The 17,703-nt window shown below is 38.0% G+C and overlaps 1 protein-coding gene across 1 annotated transcript; it reads right to left on the reverse strand.

The window, feature by feature from the left end:
• Positions 1-741: 741 nt before the first annotated feature.
• LOC112574887 (probable E3 ubiquitin-protein ligase ZFP1) lies at positions 742-17,253 on the reverse strand. Its single transcript, XM_025256237.1, has 11 exons — positions 17,161-17,253; positions 14,267-15,233; positions 10,940-11,189; positions 9,433-9,509; positions 9,162-9,245; positions 8,414-8,665; positions 3,236-7,603; positions 2,715-2,809; positions 1,873-1,953; positions 1,146-1,314; positions 742-955 (listed from the first exon to the last, which is right to left on the reverse strand). Exons 2-7 carry the CDS (start codon positions 15,197-15,199, stop codon positions 7,550-7,552), a joined length of 1,650 nt encoding a protein of 549 aa, XP_025112022.1. The 5' UTR covers positions 15,200-15,233; positions 17,161-17,253; the 3' UTR covers positions 742-955; positions 1,146-1,314; positions 1,873-1,953; positions 2,715-2,809; positions 3,236-7,549.
• Between the last annotated feature and the right edge of the window lie 450 nt (positions 17,254-17,703).

Raw genomic sequence — 17,703 nt, forward strand, 5'->3', positions numbered from 1 at the left:
AGTTTCACTTGCTGTATTTTTATGTCTTATTAGTGTAGAGGGCCGGTAGTCCAGCGCTTGTTAGGCAGAAAATGCTGATGCATGCCAGTAAGTAAAGGACGATTGCAAAAGAGCGCGAAAATAACGATGACGCAAAAGAGCGCGAAAATAACGATGATGCAAAAGAGCGCGAAAATAACGATGATGCAAAAGAGCGCGAATATAAGGGCAGAGCTGAGACGTAAGGACAGGGGAGAAAACTACGAAGAGAAGACGCGAGACAAGCGACGCAGCCGTGACTGTAGATCTATCTATTGGCATTAAAAGAATTGTGTAACTGCTGACAGGCTCCTGCCTTCTGGTTTGAGTGCTGGACTGTTGTGGTGACTGTTAGACTCCCCTCAATCACAACACCACTCGGTTACATTAGCATATTTGCTCACGAATGCTTTGCACCTAAGTTGAAACGCTGATGGTTTTCTTGTAGAGCCAAATGTTTTCATCTGATGAAAACTTAAGTCTGATAAGAAAAGAGTCTTCCTGTCAACATAAATGTATGTATATGAATGTGTGATTGTTTGCATATGTACATTGCACTTGTAATCATCACACTCTTCTCTAAAATTTTTATTATTCCTAATTTTTCCTCCTCTCTCTCTTCCTTTCAACCTGTCTCCCACAGTCTCTCTATCTTTTCTGTTCTATCTCTTACCTAAGTCTCGCTGCTTTTCTGTTTCTCTCTCACACACACAACACTTAAAATCTTTGTAACAAAAATTTATTACAGTAAATTTTATATCTTTTCCAAGGAATATGTTTCTGCATAGTTTCAAATCTCATAGTGTCTGCTTTTCGCCATCTTCAAATACTTAACACAAGTTACAGAATTTCTCGCAGAGTGCCTGGACTGCTGGTTCTCGGCATCGTCCAGCATAATCTACTGCACAGGTACCCTGGTATGAGTCTTCACATGGCTCTGAAACATGGACACATATGTCTTGAAAACATGTTTGACAAAAATCACCGGTTGATTCATATGTTAAATAAAGGAAACTACATTTTGAAGATATGTATATGAAATGGTTGTATGTTGTCTGGCTCTTCTGCTAGAATAAGGAAGAAAGAAAGAAAAATTGATTTATCATGCTAAGTGAAGAGCAACACACCAGGTGTGGTTGTTGGTTCGGGGGTAGTGGTTGGCTCAGGTGTAGTATTGGCTTCAACAAAAGCCACCAGTCGTCTGACACAGTCCGAGCTATGACAACACCAGGTGCAGCTGTTGCTACCATTTGGTGTACAGTCGGCGGCGTTGTGGGCCTCATGGGCTTCACATACCTGTCATATCAAAACCTGTGCTTGAATGTGTCTTTAAAAGTTTGCTTGTATGGGAGCTTACTTCCCTTAAGTGTTTATAACATCATCTATATACATTCATATGTGCGTTTATGAAAGTATGTGCACTTAGTGGATTTATACATACTCTCCCTTTCTATTTCTTTCCCTGTATATTTTCTATCCCTTCTCTTCTTCTTTATCTCTATGTCGCTTACTCTTATTTATATCAGCTGTAATTATCTCCCTTCACTTTGATATTTCTGTTTCTACCCGCTGGCTTCAACTTGCCGTGTTTTTAGAGCATCAAGTTCATTGTGTGTGTATGCTGCTTGAGAATATGTACTCGTGTGTATGTGTGCACTCGGTGTATGTGTGTGCTTATTTTTGCATGTGTGGTTTTAGATGCATTTGTGTGCATGCTTGTTTATGTTTGTGCAGTAGTACATAGACCAGCCTTTTGTCCTTCCAAAGTTCAGCTTATAATTATTTTCTGTCCAGCTTTTCATATTTATTGCAATGATCATTGATTACAATGATCAAATAGACATAACTGCTCACCGGAAGCTCATGGGTTGCATGCTTGCATTGGACCTCCAACGTTCTCCCTTCTTGGGAATGTGTTGTTGCTATCTCACAGAACTGACCAAAACAGAAACATATTTATTCACTGTCTTGTAGGACACTTCAAAAACTATGTAGACCATCATTTTTTGTTGAAAGCCAATAATTATTTTTAAAAAGCAAATGATAAACATTTCTGTAGTAACAGGTCTGGTTAGGAAATGATAAATAATTTTACACTGAATTGTACATAATGTCATCAAAAATATTTCTATTCCTATATATACTTTATCACTCTCACCCCTTCTTTTCTATGTCTTGAGAAGGCAATGATAAATTTTTATGTTGACAGAATTATAATATTCGATTTGATGTGCTTCATCTGTTGCTGGTACCATCTGTGAGAGAATTGCTCTGCATAAACAATACCAACAGTACCAGATACGTATAACATGCTTACAGTCTTTGAGTCCCTCTCTGTACTTCCAGCCCATACCCCTCTCGCTTCTTTGCAAGTTTGACAGCGTTTGTATATTACCGTCATGTAAAAGCTTTGCTAGACTTGATCAAACATTCGTCCAAGAAAGACATACGTATGTCACAAAGTAAAGATCAGCTGTTCTGGGTTCATATCTTCTGTCTCTCCATACTGCACGTATTTGGTTGTTTGGCCATTACATAGCTTTAGTGGCTGGCTCTCCAGAAAATACCAGTTACCCTTCCCAACTTTAACTTTCTCACTGCCTCATTTTCAAATTTAAAAAAAAAAAAAGAGCGAGTTGCGGCATATATCAGAAATGTCATGTACAGTCCGATTCTATTACTTTACCATGACATACTTCATGTGAATGGCATTCCCAGACCCCACTCGTGCACTCCTCAAACGTCAGGCCGTGATGACAGAGACTAGAAAAGCAGTTGCGCTGCTCCGACTCTTGAATTTGTAAAAGAAACATGAATACTTTATTTTCACAAAGCGCCAGCAAATCGGAAAACATGTTTTACTTGTAAACAACGTTCCGAAATTGAGCCGGATGTTTCTCCTCTCACTTTTGGTGACAAAAATTCTAGTCATTATAATCGAGAGAAATAACTTAGTATAATCGTCTACATTACAGTTACTACAATTTCTGAACCGTAAATTACAATCGACTGTTTGAAGAAACGTGACAACGCTGACTCGAAGTAATTAGCATCCAGTGATTGTTTTCTGAATTCATAAACAAAAGTCAACTACTAAATCCTAAAACTAAACAATTTGTTTGGTTTGTAATTATGATCGAGTTCAGTTTAAGTTGAGATGCTATTCTTCTTATATTAAGTAACTTGTATGAAGATAGTTAATTGTGACCATGATTACCTCTAAAGATGGCCAGTAGCAGAAAGCACTGTAGGCTGATGATGAACTTCATTGTGAAGACTTTTCTGTCACTGTGATTGTCCCCTCGCAGAAATACAGAACTGCGTATTTTAAAAGTCGGAGACGTCTGCCAGACCTTACTTTCTGGACCATTTTATCGGTCGAGGGTTTGCGTCTCGAATCCATGTTTGACGTCAATTGTGAGCGGCTATCTGCAGTGGCAAACATGATTGGCAAGATGACCTGGGAGCATAAACTGTGGTTCGAGAAAAAGCTTATCACCTGACGTCACATACAATTATGCCATCTGTTCTTCTTCCCCCTATTCCAACCCAAATAATTTTAATAAAGGGAATTTATTTAGAGGTTAGCACAGGGGTGGGCGAAGTACGGCCCGTCTGCCAAAATGTGATGTGCACTTGTCTTCTTTTTTTTTTTCATTAAACCTAGGTTTTGATTGAAATTTAATTTACCAAGTACAACAGAGATAGAAACGGGCAGTCCATAACATTCTAACACGAAGTACAAAGAGAACAAATAATACGGCTGACATATAATGAGTCGTTAGAGAGCAGCAGGGGCGGCTGCCTTCAAAGGAAAGATGGTTTTAAAGTTTTATTGCGAGCCAATTCAAGCAGCTTCACTTTAAACAATAAATTCGGTAAGTAAAAACTATAATGTGCTCATTTGTTGTCCATTCCATTATCACGAGGCTTGTTGTCTCATCCGGGTTTGCCCACCCCTAGCTAAGCAGAAAGCTCAATGCGCTTTACAAGAGAAAGACTAATAAAGCAAGAGAGATACAACATGTACATAACGCATACGGACGAAATCCAATATATGTCGGCAAACAAACGGCGAGGAACACACTGAAAGACAAAAACAAGACCTAAAGCCTGCACATAAACCATGTCCGAGAAGCTTGGTAAGAAATGGTCTGGCAGTACAGGTGGAAAAGGTAAGTTTGAGGAATCACATGGCAGCTTCAGAAAATACTAAGTATGAGAAAATGAAGTGTGGGTTCTCAGTTATGCATAATTATGTAAGCTTTTATAGAGCGGTATCCTAGCCACTCCACGCATTACAAACAACACAAGAGACTAGAGTCGTGGGAATGGGAATGGCAGGTCGTTCTACGGCCGTTTAACATAGACCAAGACCTACTTATCTAAAAGGGAGACCACACTGTATTCAACATAAAATTCCTTAACGATTGTGGACAGGCTCAACTGTCGGACAAGTTAGGAAATAATGTAAATAACTTTCCTTAAAGGGCTAAAGATAAAAACGTCGGTTGCACCTGACAAACACATACATCTGCACATCATCAAACCAATGACATCAAGAGGTAACGACAATACAGAATGATATATGCATCAAGCATCTTTAACAGGTGTGGCCCATTTTGTTGTTTTTTTGAAGAGGTTTTTTCCCCCCTAGGGCCACAGATTTGGAAAGTTTCCAGCCTGCAGCACTCCCCTTTTGCAACACATTCTATCTATACGGCCTTTCTTTTCAGATTTTACATTCAACCTGTCCGATGAGTGAACCATCTCTTTCATAATATAAGAAAGTGCCAGCTGGTTGTTGCTAGAACTGGTGGGATTTTTTGAGGGGAGGGGGTTTGTCTGCCAAACCTTGCAATTTTTTTTTTTCAAAGTACTGCTCTTGGGATATGTTGCATGAGTTTTTGAGATTGTAACACAGAGCAAGAGTTTTCCATCATCTCCACCAGCAGTGGCCCCAGTTCATGCCTGAGCCATGTCTGAAATAGATTATTTGCATCTACTGCTCACAAAAATATGCAATGTAGTCAATGTGGCAAGTGATGTTGCAAAGATAATGTACACAACACTTTATTAATTATTTTCCACTGAAGTCTCAAAAATATGATGGCAGCATGGCACATGGCAGTTCACTGTACTGTTCACACACACACACACTGCTTAACCACTGACAAGATTTACCTTTTTTTTTCTAGAAGTTTAATGATTAATTCTTTTGTAAAATCCTGATTCCATTTATAATGTTAAATTAGCTTTAGTGTCTCTGGTGTTATGAAGACAGATAAATCAACATCACATTATTCAGTTGGAAAGTACAATATGCAGAAAAGTCAGCAGATGGTTATAAAATTCTTAAGTTCTGAAAAAAAAAAGTTAAAAGTTGCAACTATGCAAACTTAAGGAAGTGTATTACAGAGACAATGGACACCATCCAACAAAAAAACTAAATTCTTTGGGCACAATATATCTGCTTTCATCTAATGTTTCATTAATAAAACTATAGCAAAAAGCACCTCGCTCTTAACTATTCATTTTACATCACTGCAAACTGGTCTATCAACAAAGTCTGAATTTTTAAAAAGTTAAATAATGGGGATAGTAGAAGAATAATGGGACCATGCAAATTTTGTTGGGACCTGTCTTTAGAGACTGGTCTTTTAAACACACTGAATCAAACATTTTATTCTGTAAACTGAAGTAATTTCAGGTTCATCTAAAATCTTCCATATCTTGATACCTTAAAAATTGTCTTGGCATAAGTAAATGACTATATGCACAGTTAGACAGCCACAAAATTATTAAAAAAAAAAAAAGGTAACAAACATGCATAATATACATTAGTGGAACCATGCACTAGCACACTCTCCCTCTCTCTCTTGCTTTTACGTGTATGATATGACTTAATGCAGACAAAACTGAAAGTCTTATTTACCCCAAAAATGTTTGTGTTAAGCACTTGGCACTGGAAAGCAGCAGACATCATAATTCAGAGTACACTCATTAAATACAGCATCATTGTAAATGTTGATGTCAGGTACTTAAAGATTTGGTGCATCTTGTACATGCATGTGTATGTAGTATGGCTGTATGTGCAGTCAAGGGAGCAATCACAGTAGGATCAGAAAGGAATAACAACTTGTACAGAAGCAAAACCCAAGCTCCAAGGAATACCAACCCGTTGAACGAAAACAAAACAGCCCCACGCTTGCTTACATTCAGCCTGGAATCAGTGACAGGGAAGGAGAGTTATGTATGTACATTTCAAAGCAGAGCACCCACAAAGCCATATGCCCACAAATTATGGCTTACTCTTATGGTACAGAAGCCAGAGCTTTACTAATAAACATTAGTCGAGCACCTCTCAGTTCACCCGAATCATAAAGATGAGAAACTGAAAAAACAAACTGTTTTCAAATAAAACAGTCTAACAGTTATGATTACACATGAAATAAAGTTGACTTCTAATAAAATTACAAATATATTACCCTTTCTGTATTTCTGCAACTCTTTCTTACAATTTTTTCTGTATGACTTTCGTAATGTCTCTTGAGTAAAGTAATAAACTCAAGTGAATTTCAGCATGACCTTATTTTTCACTCTTTCTGTCACCTCATTAGATTGAATCTATTTCTTATTTTACAAGGGTCAAAGAAGTATTCAAAAACATAAAATCACAGAATTAGTTCCCTATACACCTGTGAAAGGACTATTTTCTTGATCAACATCTGTCAGCTGGGTGAAATATATTGATAAATATTTATAAAAAGAAAAACTTAGATCATCAAGTAAATGAAAATTATAAATAAAAAAAAATTGTGTATAAAAATTGATCTGGGGCACTGTAAAACTATTACAAAGTGGGAGTTCTAAATGGAATTTTTTATCATAAATAAGCTATATTATTATTTATTATTCTACTACACATGTAGTTCACTCAGTAGATTGTTCAGAATGTTAAAAGTGAAGCACAGTCAAAAATTGTGAGATTTCATGAGGAATTTACACTGATGTCAGCCATAAGTAAACAGTAGTAGTTGTTCATGTCTCTCAGTACTTTAAAAAATACGTCTTAAGAAATTAAATGGACCTGTCCACAAGAATTCCAAAACACTCTGCCAGCATACATTCACATGCAAATTGGGAAAATACTATGGTAATCAATATTTTTGAATAAATGGAGTTAAATTAATAAGAAGAAATTACAAACTGAACATAAAATGATCATAAAAATCAATTTTAATTACTGAGAAGGAAAGAAAGAACAGCATCTCTGTAATTAAAAAAAGTCACTCTATAACTTTAACAAGCCTATATAGACAGTCAAAAGTGGCATCTATCACAGGTCCAGAAAAATCAAACTATGCAAGATATTCCAGCCAAAAGTGAAGAAAACGTTCATGAATGTGAACTACATGGCAGTCTCTCATGTGAGAGAACAACATGAAAGACAGGATGCCACTTGATCACAGTTCTCCTGCTGAAAATGCAGAGCGAGATGGTTGGCCAAGACAGGTGAACTTTCTCTGAACTAAGAGCTTGTAGCCTTGATTTCAAATCTACAGATTGGGCAAGTGGCATTTCTCTGCAACAACAGTAAAATCATTTTGACTCATTTAAGACTCAAAAATGAGATGGAGACTATTACTTTGGATTGCACAAAATTACCTTATTTTCACAAAATATTTTCAAAAAAAAAAAAAAAAACGACAAGAGAAAACAAGCATATAAGAAATGTTTAAAATTAACAGAAATCAACTGTTTCTACTTCTGACCATTCTGAAAAAACACTCTTATGTTAAATCAAAAAGTGAACATGTTATACCCAATGGAATTTTGAAAAAAACTTTGTACAAAGAGTTTAAGCCCAGCTGTGTCATTCATGGAATGTCTAGCCCTGCACTCGGCAGACTAAGCAATGATTACCTATCAAGTAAAAATGAATGAACATTGCCTTATGGTGGTAAAAAATAACTTAAAAAAAATAGAAACAAAATACCGCACTTTTACACTGCTATGAGCAGTTTTTCTTTAATGCAAGAAAAGACTACAAATTTATATTAATCTCTAAAAGTGACCTGATTGGGAACAAGGAGAACGCTACTGTAATACTCGTTGATATGAATTCTCTCCCTTGGGTTATGCACTGCACAAGTTGTTTGGCGCAAAGAAGAGGGGCAGATTCAAAAGTGGTTACTAAGATCTGTCTCCTGATAAAATACAGATGGTTTTACCCACAACCTGATCAGAGTTTGAAAAAATTAAATTAAATAATGATTTTATGGTGAAAATTACTATTTTTTTGGTAAAAACATCTCTTACAAGTTATTTTTGATAACTCTGCAGGTAACAATATAGTTTTACTTCCCATCTCCCATGAGAAAACAAGGCTCACCTTCAACCACTCGTCGATACAGTCTTTGTGGAAATCATGCTGGCAAGGGATATGGCGCAAGCTGTCGCCTTCTTCAAAGTCTACCAGACATATCTGGCACTGCTCTGCGACAAAATTTTGTGCTGTGGCGCCTGCTTCTCCATTCTTGCCAACTGTCTCTTTGAACTTCCGTGTGGGGATGTGTTTGAGATTTTCCTCTGTCAGGCCACGTTTCTTCACTTCACCTAGCTGCTCGGCTAAATCCCACAAACCCTGTAATAAAACAGTAATGATTGTGATGGGTTCACAAACAGGCCCTTTCTAAATCTTATAGATGTGAAATTTAAAGCTGTTTGCATCAAAGAGGCAAAACTCTCTAAATGCTCAACTTGTTATTCATGCAGATACAGATTCACAAAATGTACCATCATATTTTATCATTAAATATGTTATCTCTTTTGGCAGATATTTCATACAGCTTTCTGTTCCTTTTGGTAAATAAAAATGCTCAGACTTTGTCTTTGAGCTTTATGCAGCTTTTAGACCAAAGAAACTGTTTTGAGTATTTTCTCTACTCAGATCACTGAATAGTTTTTCTCTAAAACTCAAAATGTTTAACACTGTTAAGTTTGCAAACCTAGTGCTCTTTTGCATTCTACTGTTTGATGCTGTCATTGCGCACATCTGCTAAACCTTACAATGTATGGCTCACAGTGGGTGAGAAAAGAACACTTTCAACATTATGCACTCAATGCTTGACAAGGCTTACCTCATAATCATTCAGGTCAACTCCTCCCTCATAGGTTTCATGTGACCTCAGCATCAGCATCAGCAGCATAAGTGAAGGGTCTCGCTAGAAGAAGAATGTCAAATGTACATTCTACACAGCCACTGGGCATGAAAACACAAAAATAAAGTACCTGGTGACCTGATACTTACCCTTCTTCTAAATGTTACGCTCTGAAAACATGATTAGTACATGGATACTTTACCGATTACATTGCATACAAGCTTGGACACATCAGGCAGACAACCCTCACCATGTAATCGAAAAAAGCATCGGCCTCCGAGTCAGGTGGCAATCCTTCAATTGGTTCTGCTTCCCCCTCAGGTGAACCTAAAATTTAAAATAATAATAATAAAAAAAAAAGCCCGCTGAAGGTCAAAATTATTCTACAAAAGACAAAACAATGATGAACTATTAGTATAAAAAAAAATATACATGAATATCTAATGAGCTCAGGTGTAAAGGTTGGATGTGGGCTCTGTTGAGCAACGGATAAATTTCTTAACAAGCATTCGCCCACACCTAATTACAACACTCACTCAGTAAATACATCAACATATATATATGAATCAAAGAATGTAATACAACAGTACATATATACAGAATAGTTGACATTTAGGTTCACACTTAATACTTAATTCTTAAAAACTTATCTCTCCTCGATGTCGCTCGCCTCATAAATGTTCACACAGTAATCCAATGTTCACAGTTTGTTATAAGATATTTACTGTTCAATGTTCACCGTTCACAATCCAATATTCACAAATCACTTCTTTACGTACATCAATAATCTAAGTCTAACTCATGCTGTTGTAGACTTCCAGTACACTATACATTGCTAAGTCCAGCGGGCAACTTTCTTACGTCTCCTCAAGACAGACCTCAGCTCGCCAACATGCAACTCGGAAAAGTGAAGATTCCCGCTGTCTGAGGCTGGGTCACCTCTTCCTTCCTGTGGGGCGTCTATCGTCACCCTTTGACCTTGGACCGATTCAGGGAAGTTCGCCGGTGCTAAAACTAGTCTACCCCGCCGCCTTCTGTTTAGATTTATGGCCCCGCCTTGACCATCCTGCCCTGTCATTAGCTGAAGTGGTGCCAGCTTGACCAGTTCACGGTTGGTGGTCCAAACTCTAATTAAACTTTAACCAAACATTGTTAAAAGTAGAAAATACGTTTTCTACATCAGCGTGCAGGGGAAGGATGGATGGAGTAAACTGTTTGTTCAGAAGGTGGAATTTTATTTTCTTCGTTGGCAAAAATTTGACCAACAGGGTGCAGGCAACAGGAATTGAAGTGAAAAATAGTGATCTCCATATAGTTCAGGTTGTCTGCTTAGACATAAAAAGAAATTGTGTGTGTGTGAATGAGAGATGGGAGAAAAGAGGAGACAGAGCACGTGGGTACATGCATGAAAGTTCGTTTACTGCAATCTTGCTTGCTCATGACCTAGTGATATTTAAAAGTGGTGCAACTCATCTTCATCATTACACTTTTTTCCCAGCAAGACTTGTTTTCAAGAAAGAAAAACAAGGCATATTTTTCAAAACTAAATTTTCAGTATATGCTTTTCTTTAACTTGCATTTACTTACATTATTATAATTCTTCTTAATATTTTAAACCATTTGTCAATCAAACGTAATGCCTATTGATACAGACATGATCTCACTCCCATTTGCCGCACTCACACACACACTCTCTCTCTTTCTCTTCCAAATGAATGAATTCATGAGTCAATATTTTACAAGCAGACACATCTTACCTGAAGTTGCAGGCTCTGGGTTTCTACGTCCTCTTGGTCTAAAGGCCCAGAGAAATGGGAAGCTTCGAGTGCCTGCACCCATTCTTGGTGAACCCTCTGCTCCTGAACTTTCCTGTGTTCTTGAAGATGACCGCAATCCCCGTGGCCCTCGTCTGCGGGGTTCTGCTGGAATATGAGGCAAAACCCGCCTTCCATGGCTTTGTACAGGCGATGTGGGTGAATCCAAGTGAGGAGGAGACTCAAGCAAAGCCTAAGAAGGAGAAGAAAAATAAGATTAATAATGACATGGTGCCATTTGCTAGGAAGACACAGAGTGTGGGAGGATGGGGTTATAAACATCCAGCACATTCACATCATGTTGCTTACAAAGGGTGCTGGAAGCTAAATTATGGCACATGCTGTTGGACAGAATGTTCATCTGATCTATAAGTTCCAAAGTCGACAAAATGTGTTCAACTGATCTACAGAAGGATTCCGTGTTTGGTTTGACAAGGATACAGCATTTGATTTCCGAGACTATGGAATAGGGGCTGCAGCTGTCTACAAAAGGCATTTAATTGATCTGTGAGCTGTTTAGTCTACACAAGATATTGAACTTATCTGTAAGTTGTGCAGTCTAGGCAAAATATTCAACCAGTCCACAAGTTGTCTTGTCTACCAAGGCATTAAGATAAACAGTTCTACAGCCTTATTTTAAAATCTAAAGGAACCATAAACAAAATTTTAGTGTGCTAATGAAAGAAAGTGATCAGCATTAGAATCAAGACCTAGACATGCTGGAGAGTATTTGTCTACTAATCCAGGAAGCAAAGCAGATAAGAAAGCAAAGAATACAAAGATAACAAGTTAACTTCCTCCTTTCACTAATAATAACTGCTCAAGCACCTGCTCAAAGATCTGTAAATAGTAATAACTGTCACAAATGGATATGCACAAGTTAACCTTTGACTTTCTATTTATTCTTTTCAATAAAGAAAACATTACCTAAAATTGTGAGCAAGATGGCGAGTACTGATATTGTTCTTTGTAACAGAACTATTGCCCTGGGAGAAGTCTTACAAATAAAGCAGAATGTGGCAATGTGTCAGTGTGTCTTTGGTTTTGAGTGAAAATCCATTCCAGTTGTCTGCTTCTCACAAAATTTGACAAGAGTATTTCTGATATATAAAAAATGGTCACAGGCTATGTCTGCTTAATGCTTATTTGCTCCTACACATGTTTACTTTAAATGTGTATTTTCTCTTCATGTTACCAGGGTACACTTTTACAGGGAGTAGGGGGCAGAGAAAGACTGGTTCTTTATTTCTTCAAGAGTATAGCTCCAGCAAGGGTGTAAGCATCTGTCAAAGTAACTACCTAACACCTTTAAACTGCTGTAAACATAATCCAGTTATCAGCAAGTTATAACTGGCTTCTATAAACACGTGTGCCAAGAGCTCTACATGCACACACACACACCCCCACTTCAAAACACAGCATTTAGTTATATACCTCCTTACACACACATAAATAGCCTTGGTTGCTGGCAGGGCATTAAACTCAAACAAACAACTACTCACACATACAAGACCCCTACTCATATGTCATTACCCTCGGCCTCAACGCATGGCTTATATAAAGAGTCATTATATCTCAAAAGAGAAAACATCCTCAAAGCCATGGACCAGCAAAACAAAACTGTAATGGTTTGTATCACTCTTACCCCAAATGGGTACAAGCACCATGGCCTGTCAGTTGACACCATTAAAGGAATATATGTGTAAAGGAATGAAGTCAAAAGGTTCAAAAAGAAAAAAAAAAGAACAGAAAACTTGGGTTGTTTGTATCACTCTTACAACACCCCTTTTCTCAATCACACATCTTCACCACAAACCATCCAGGGAGAAAGAGAGGTAGAGAGTGAAATGCATCACTGCAATCTATTTATCTCTTCAGATCACTAGAAGCAGTTGGCAGTTTAGCGCCATGCCTTGAATGTTGCCAGCTGGGAGCCTAAGGCATCACCTTGGCAATGCAGAGTACCCTGGTAGTTACTTACAAAGACAAGAAAAAAAAGGTTGTTTACTTGATAAAACTAAACCTGGATAAGAGAGAAATGACACGCATTAAAGTGAAAAAAAAAAAGGGATTAAGTCTAATCAGCCACAAGCAAATATAATCCAAAATTGCATTAACACCACCACTGAGGAACAAGTACAGGCTGGATTTAGAGCAGACAGGAGATCTTCAATAGTGGCATCCTAATAAGAGGACAGGTACACCAGCAGAATCTCTTCCACCACTTGATTTTAAAAAGGCATCTAACAGAGTCTGGCACAAGGTACTGTGGCATGTGATGTGAAATGTCAACATATAAGAGGACATTCAAGTTACTGAAGCACTGTACAACTGCTCAATTAGTGTGGTACTTCTTAACAACCAGCTAGGATATTTTTTTCAGTTAACTGTAGGTGTCCATAAGGGATCCCAAACAACACACACACATATTTGAGGAGAAAACCCCGGACAATAACATGATAAGCCCTGCAAACAGTGTCACATGCAGAGAAAGGTATATCCGAGCTAGATACAAACACCTGATTTTCATGGTCGTGGTGACATCACTATAGCTGAAGGACACTTACTGCCCTATACCACTAATGGATGCAAATAGGAGTTATCTAGGTTATGGATCCAGGCACTGGAGACCAAGTGCCTAAGAAAGCCACTCTGAATCTTGTACAAGAAACCCAATGAATGGCTTTATAAAGAGCATGGTCGACACTCCCATGGGACACCAGGAATGACTGCTTGCAATGGTGAAGCGGCTCAAGCTGTCTGGTTTGGCCACTAAACATGGCATGACACTGTTCATTCTTCAGGAGACCTTGGAAGGGAAGTCAAAGCCAAGGTGGACAAAGAAAGAAATGGCTGTCAAACATAGAGTGGACTGGTTGTTCCACACAGGACCTGATCACCAAAGCTAAAGACAAGCCTCAGAGGTGAGTTTTGTCAGCTGCTGCATCCATCCCTTCCACATCTCCAATCACTGGTGCTAGTCTAGTCACTGCCAGACTAATCAAGGAATATATAAAGGGATGAAGTCAAGAGGTTCAAAAAGAACAGAAATGCAATGCACAGTCCCAAGCTGCAATATCCACCCCCCCCTTACCCATAAAAACAAATAAAACCCTAGGTTGTTTTTTTTTTAAAGGCAGAACATCCTCTCATGACTGTGGTCAGCAAACTGACTGAAAAAGAAGGAACGTTAATATACAGTTGTTAAGATGCCTTTAAGACTAGCAATCAATTAAACTGTAATAGGCAAGCAAAAAAGAAATAGCTTACCCCGTGATCCCGGTCAACAATAGGGTATTGGTTAAACCATGGCTGAGACATGAAGTTCAGATCATCATGCAGCTCTCTTGCCAGTTCCTCATCAGCTCGCAAAATGGCATCCATTTCTTCCTGCAGTAGTTGCCTGGCGAATCCTGCATCGCTAGCAGCACTTGCTGGGCGATTCAGCTGGTCATTGGAGGATGGCTCATCATCTTCTGAGGACAGAGAGTTGTCTATTCCAATCTGTTGTATACTGGTCCTGAAAGTGGGGACAGCTGAAGTTGCATTACTTGTGTCGGTGGAGTCCACTAAAGGTGGATCAGTTCTTGAATGACCATTGCTGCCTGAGAATGCAGCAGCATGGGCCACAGCAGCATTATCTCTCTGCAAATATGTTGGATTTTGTGAAGACAAACTTCGATGGCGAAGCATGGGTCGGCCAAACAGCTGGGTGTGGCGATTCATCTGTCGATCACCATTTTCTCTCCTTGAAGGCCTTTGTGTATTGGGCTCATTCAAATGGGAACTGGGTGTAAAGCGCCGTGCCTCAAAATGTAGAGGCCCTGTTCTGTGGTCTATAGGTGGAAGCCTACTTCTTGCAACAGAGTTTGGCATGCTTCCTCTTCGTGTCAAGCTGGTACCATCGCCACTACCACCGTGAGAACTGTTCCTGTTGTTATTACTCCTATTTCTTTCAGGCATTCTGGGAGATGGTAGTAAGGCTGAGGTTCCACTCGGTCCATATCCATTTGGTGTCTCCTTTTGCTGACCTACAGGACCATCAGCAGGAGGCATGAGACCATTATCAGAGGTCTGCTGTGACAAGCCTGAAACCTGACCAAGGGCCGCTGAACCATGGCTGGGCTGAGTGTGCCGACCATTACCTGCCCCTGCCCCTGCCCCAAGCACTGTTTTAGGCTTAGCTCCAGAATTCTCCATCATAAGTTTAGGCTCAAGGCATAGCTTGTCTAAATGTCTGAAACAAATAAAATGCAAATGTTCTGAGTTTAAGCCTAAGCATTGAATAATTTGTGTTTAAAATCAGTTATCGTTCTCTCAGTAAGAATGCACTTAGTTAAAGGCTGCTAATTTTTTTTTTAAACCTAATTCCTTTTTTTCAGCAAGATCTTTCAGCCAGATAATCATAATATGGTACAACTATATGGTATGTTTCAATCAGTTATAGACTCATTCATTAGCAGTTTTTTTTCATGCATACAACCACTGATTTTTAAGTACATGTCACTGGTTAACATCCAAAAATTCAGCTGCAGTCATCTCATTCTAGAAAAACCACAAGAATAAAAAATATCATATTTCCATGATTATAAAAAAAAAATCTGTTCAAACCTTCCTGTGACATAAAATGTTTACTTTAAAGGACAACAGCCAGCACACCTCCTTTAACTTTTGCCAGTTCACCTATTTGCCAAGAACATGTGGCTTTCCACTATGCATGTTTGATTGAACTGAAATGAGCTAATTTAGCACAAATTTAGCCATTAATCAAAAAGGCTGTCTTACTTGCCATTTGTCTTCAAGCATCTGAAATGTTTAACATCCAAGCATATGCAGTTTCAGCTTCCGTGGATAATGCTCAGCCAATTTAATAGAACAGTTGAGCCATATTTTAAAGAAACAGAATTTTAGCTTTGATGGATCATTGATTCATTTTATAACTCCTCACATTTTTATTTTATTTCAGTACAAAGCACTCCTCTTCTAGGGTTATAATGAAGCCTGTACCATTACTCACATTACTTTTGTCAGGTGACCTCTTAAATATCTGAATATATAACCAATAGAGCAATACTTCACTCAAGATTACAATTTATTTAAGTTATTCATGAACTCATTTTTATGCAGTCACAGGATAAGTATAAAATTCTAAATCTTTTACATTTTCTCATATGTTTATGTCACAGAGTTTTTGCTGCAGCCCAACTGTGCAGTTTCTTAGAGAGTGTAAGTGAAGTGAATACTGTATTGTAAATCTGTAGCAATATCATAAATCATTCAAACTAAAATAAATCAAAATTATCATGAAGCTGCATATTTTAAATGGTCAAAGTATACACTGTATAAAATAAAAGCAAGTTGTGGATGTTTTACGCACATAGTGTGACCAAACAAAGAGTGTCATTCATTGACTATTTTCAACAGCTTGCAGACTTCATTGAAACAATTTAGCTGAGAACCTGAAATTTTTTTAAATTACTTTAAAGGTATGCAATGATGAAACCTGAGACATACATGATCTCTATGTTCCTTAAATTTAATGAATCTTTGTTAATGTCTTTTCTCTAGACAACTGAGTATAGCAGACAGAGAAACCGGTAATGCAGACCATGATTTAAATACTGGACACTAGATGACACGTGTACTCTTCGAATCTAGTATTGTCTCAAAACTATAAATGTGATTACATGTAAAGAAACTTTATTTTATTTTTTGTTCTGCTTTATTTTTGTTCTTTTCTTTTACTTTTTCACCGCCACTGCCAGTCTAGTCGGCAGATGAGTGACGGTGCGATTCGTAATGCGTTTGGAACTTCCTTTAGCGAAAGTAACACATGACACTTTAGTCCTGTAATGGCAATTGCGAATGAAAAAAAAAACTGTAGAAGGCGCAATCATCTTTCAAAAGACATTTAAAATTAGAGTTAACAGCCGAAGCTGGAGCTGTGCTTCTTTTTCAACGCCCATGTCAAACTATTTTTGTTTTTATTTTTGTCTCGGAAAAGAGGTTGACTCACGGATCATTCAACAGTGCGAAGAATTACCGCTTTAAACAAGCCAGCTGGACAAATTACAAACAAAGATGTGGATAATACATCTAAATACGATTAATGAGAATGTGCTTCAACAGATTAACTAATAAATATTGTTAAAAGGAAGGCTCACCAACAATGTCGGAAGGTTTCCATGGCCTAGGCAAGGGAGACAATCAACTCGGAGAGTTACATATCTTAGCACGTTGTCGTCTGGGTGTTCTTGTAGACAGAGCTTTGCACACACAGAAAAACTAAACTTCTTCCTTTTGGGGACCGATAAAGAAGAAACACACTTCTCTGATTATATTAAGTCGCAAATTTTGAAATAACGGAGCTCAAGTTGTTTTTTTGTTTGTTTTTTTCTCCGCCACAAGTGTTGTCGTTCGTCTCATGCTAGCTGTCACAATTGTGCTTTGAATAACAGATAAAATATTTGATTCTATATTCGATCAATATGTGAATTTCCAGAGCATATTTTGCTTTTATGTCAGCTCCTATATGTATATACAAAAGACCTAACCTAATCCTCTGTTGTCTAATGTAGCTATAATTGTCTCTGGTGTCTCTATCTGCTTTTAGTATTTTTAAATCCAGAGCGTATACGTATAGTCCATCGATCCTTTCTCACATACTCTGGATTAGTGGATTATATCTTTCTGTTATTGTTGTTGCT

This window comes from Pomacea canaliculata, linkage group LG11 (genome assembly GCF_003073045.1).
Source record: "Pomacea canaliculata isolate SZHN2017 linkage group LG11, ASM307304v1, whole genome shotgun sequence".
In the NCBI taxonomy this organism is placed as follows: domain Eukaryota; kingdom Metazoa; phylum Mollusca; class Gastropoda; order Architaenioglossa; family Ampullariidae; genus Pomacea; species Pomacea canaliculata.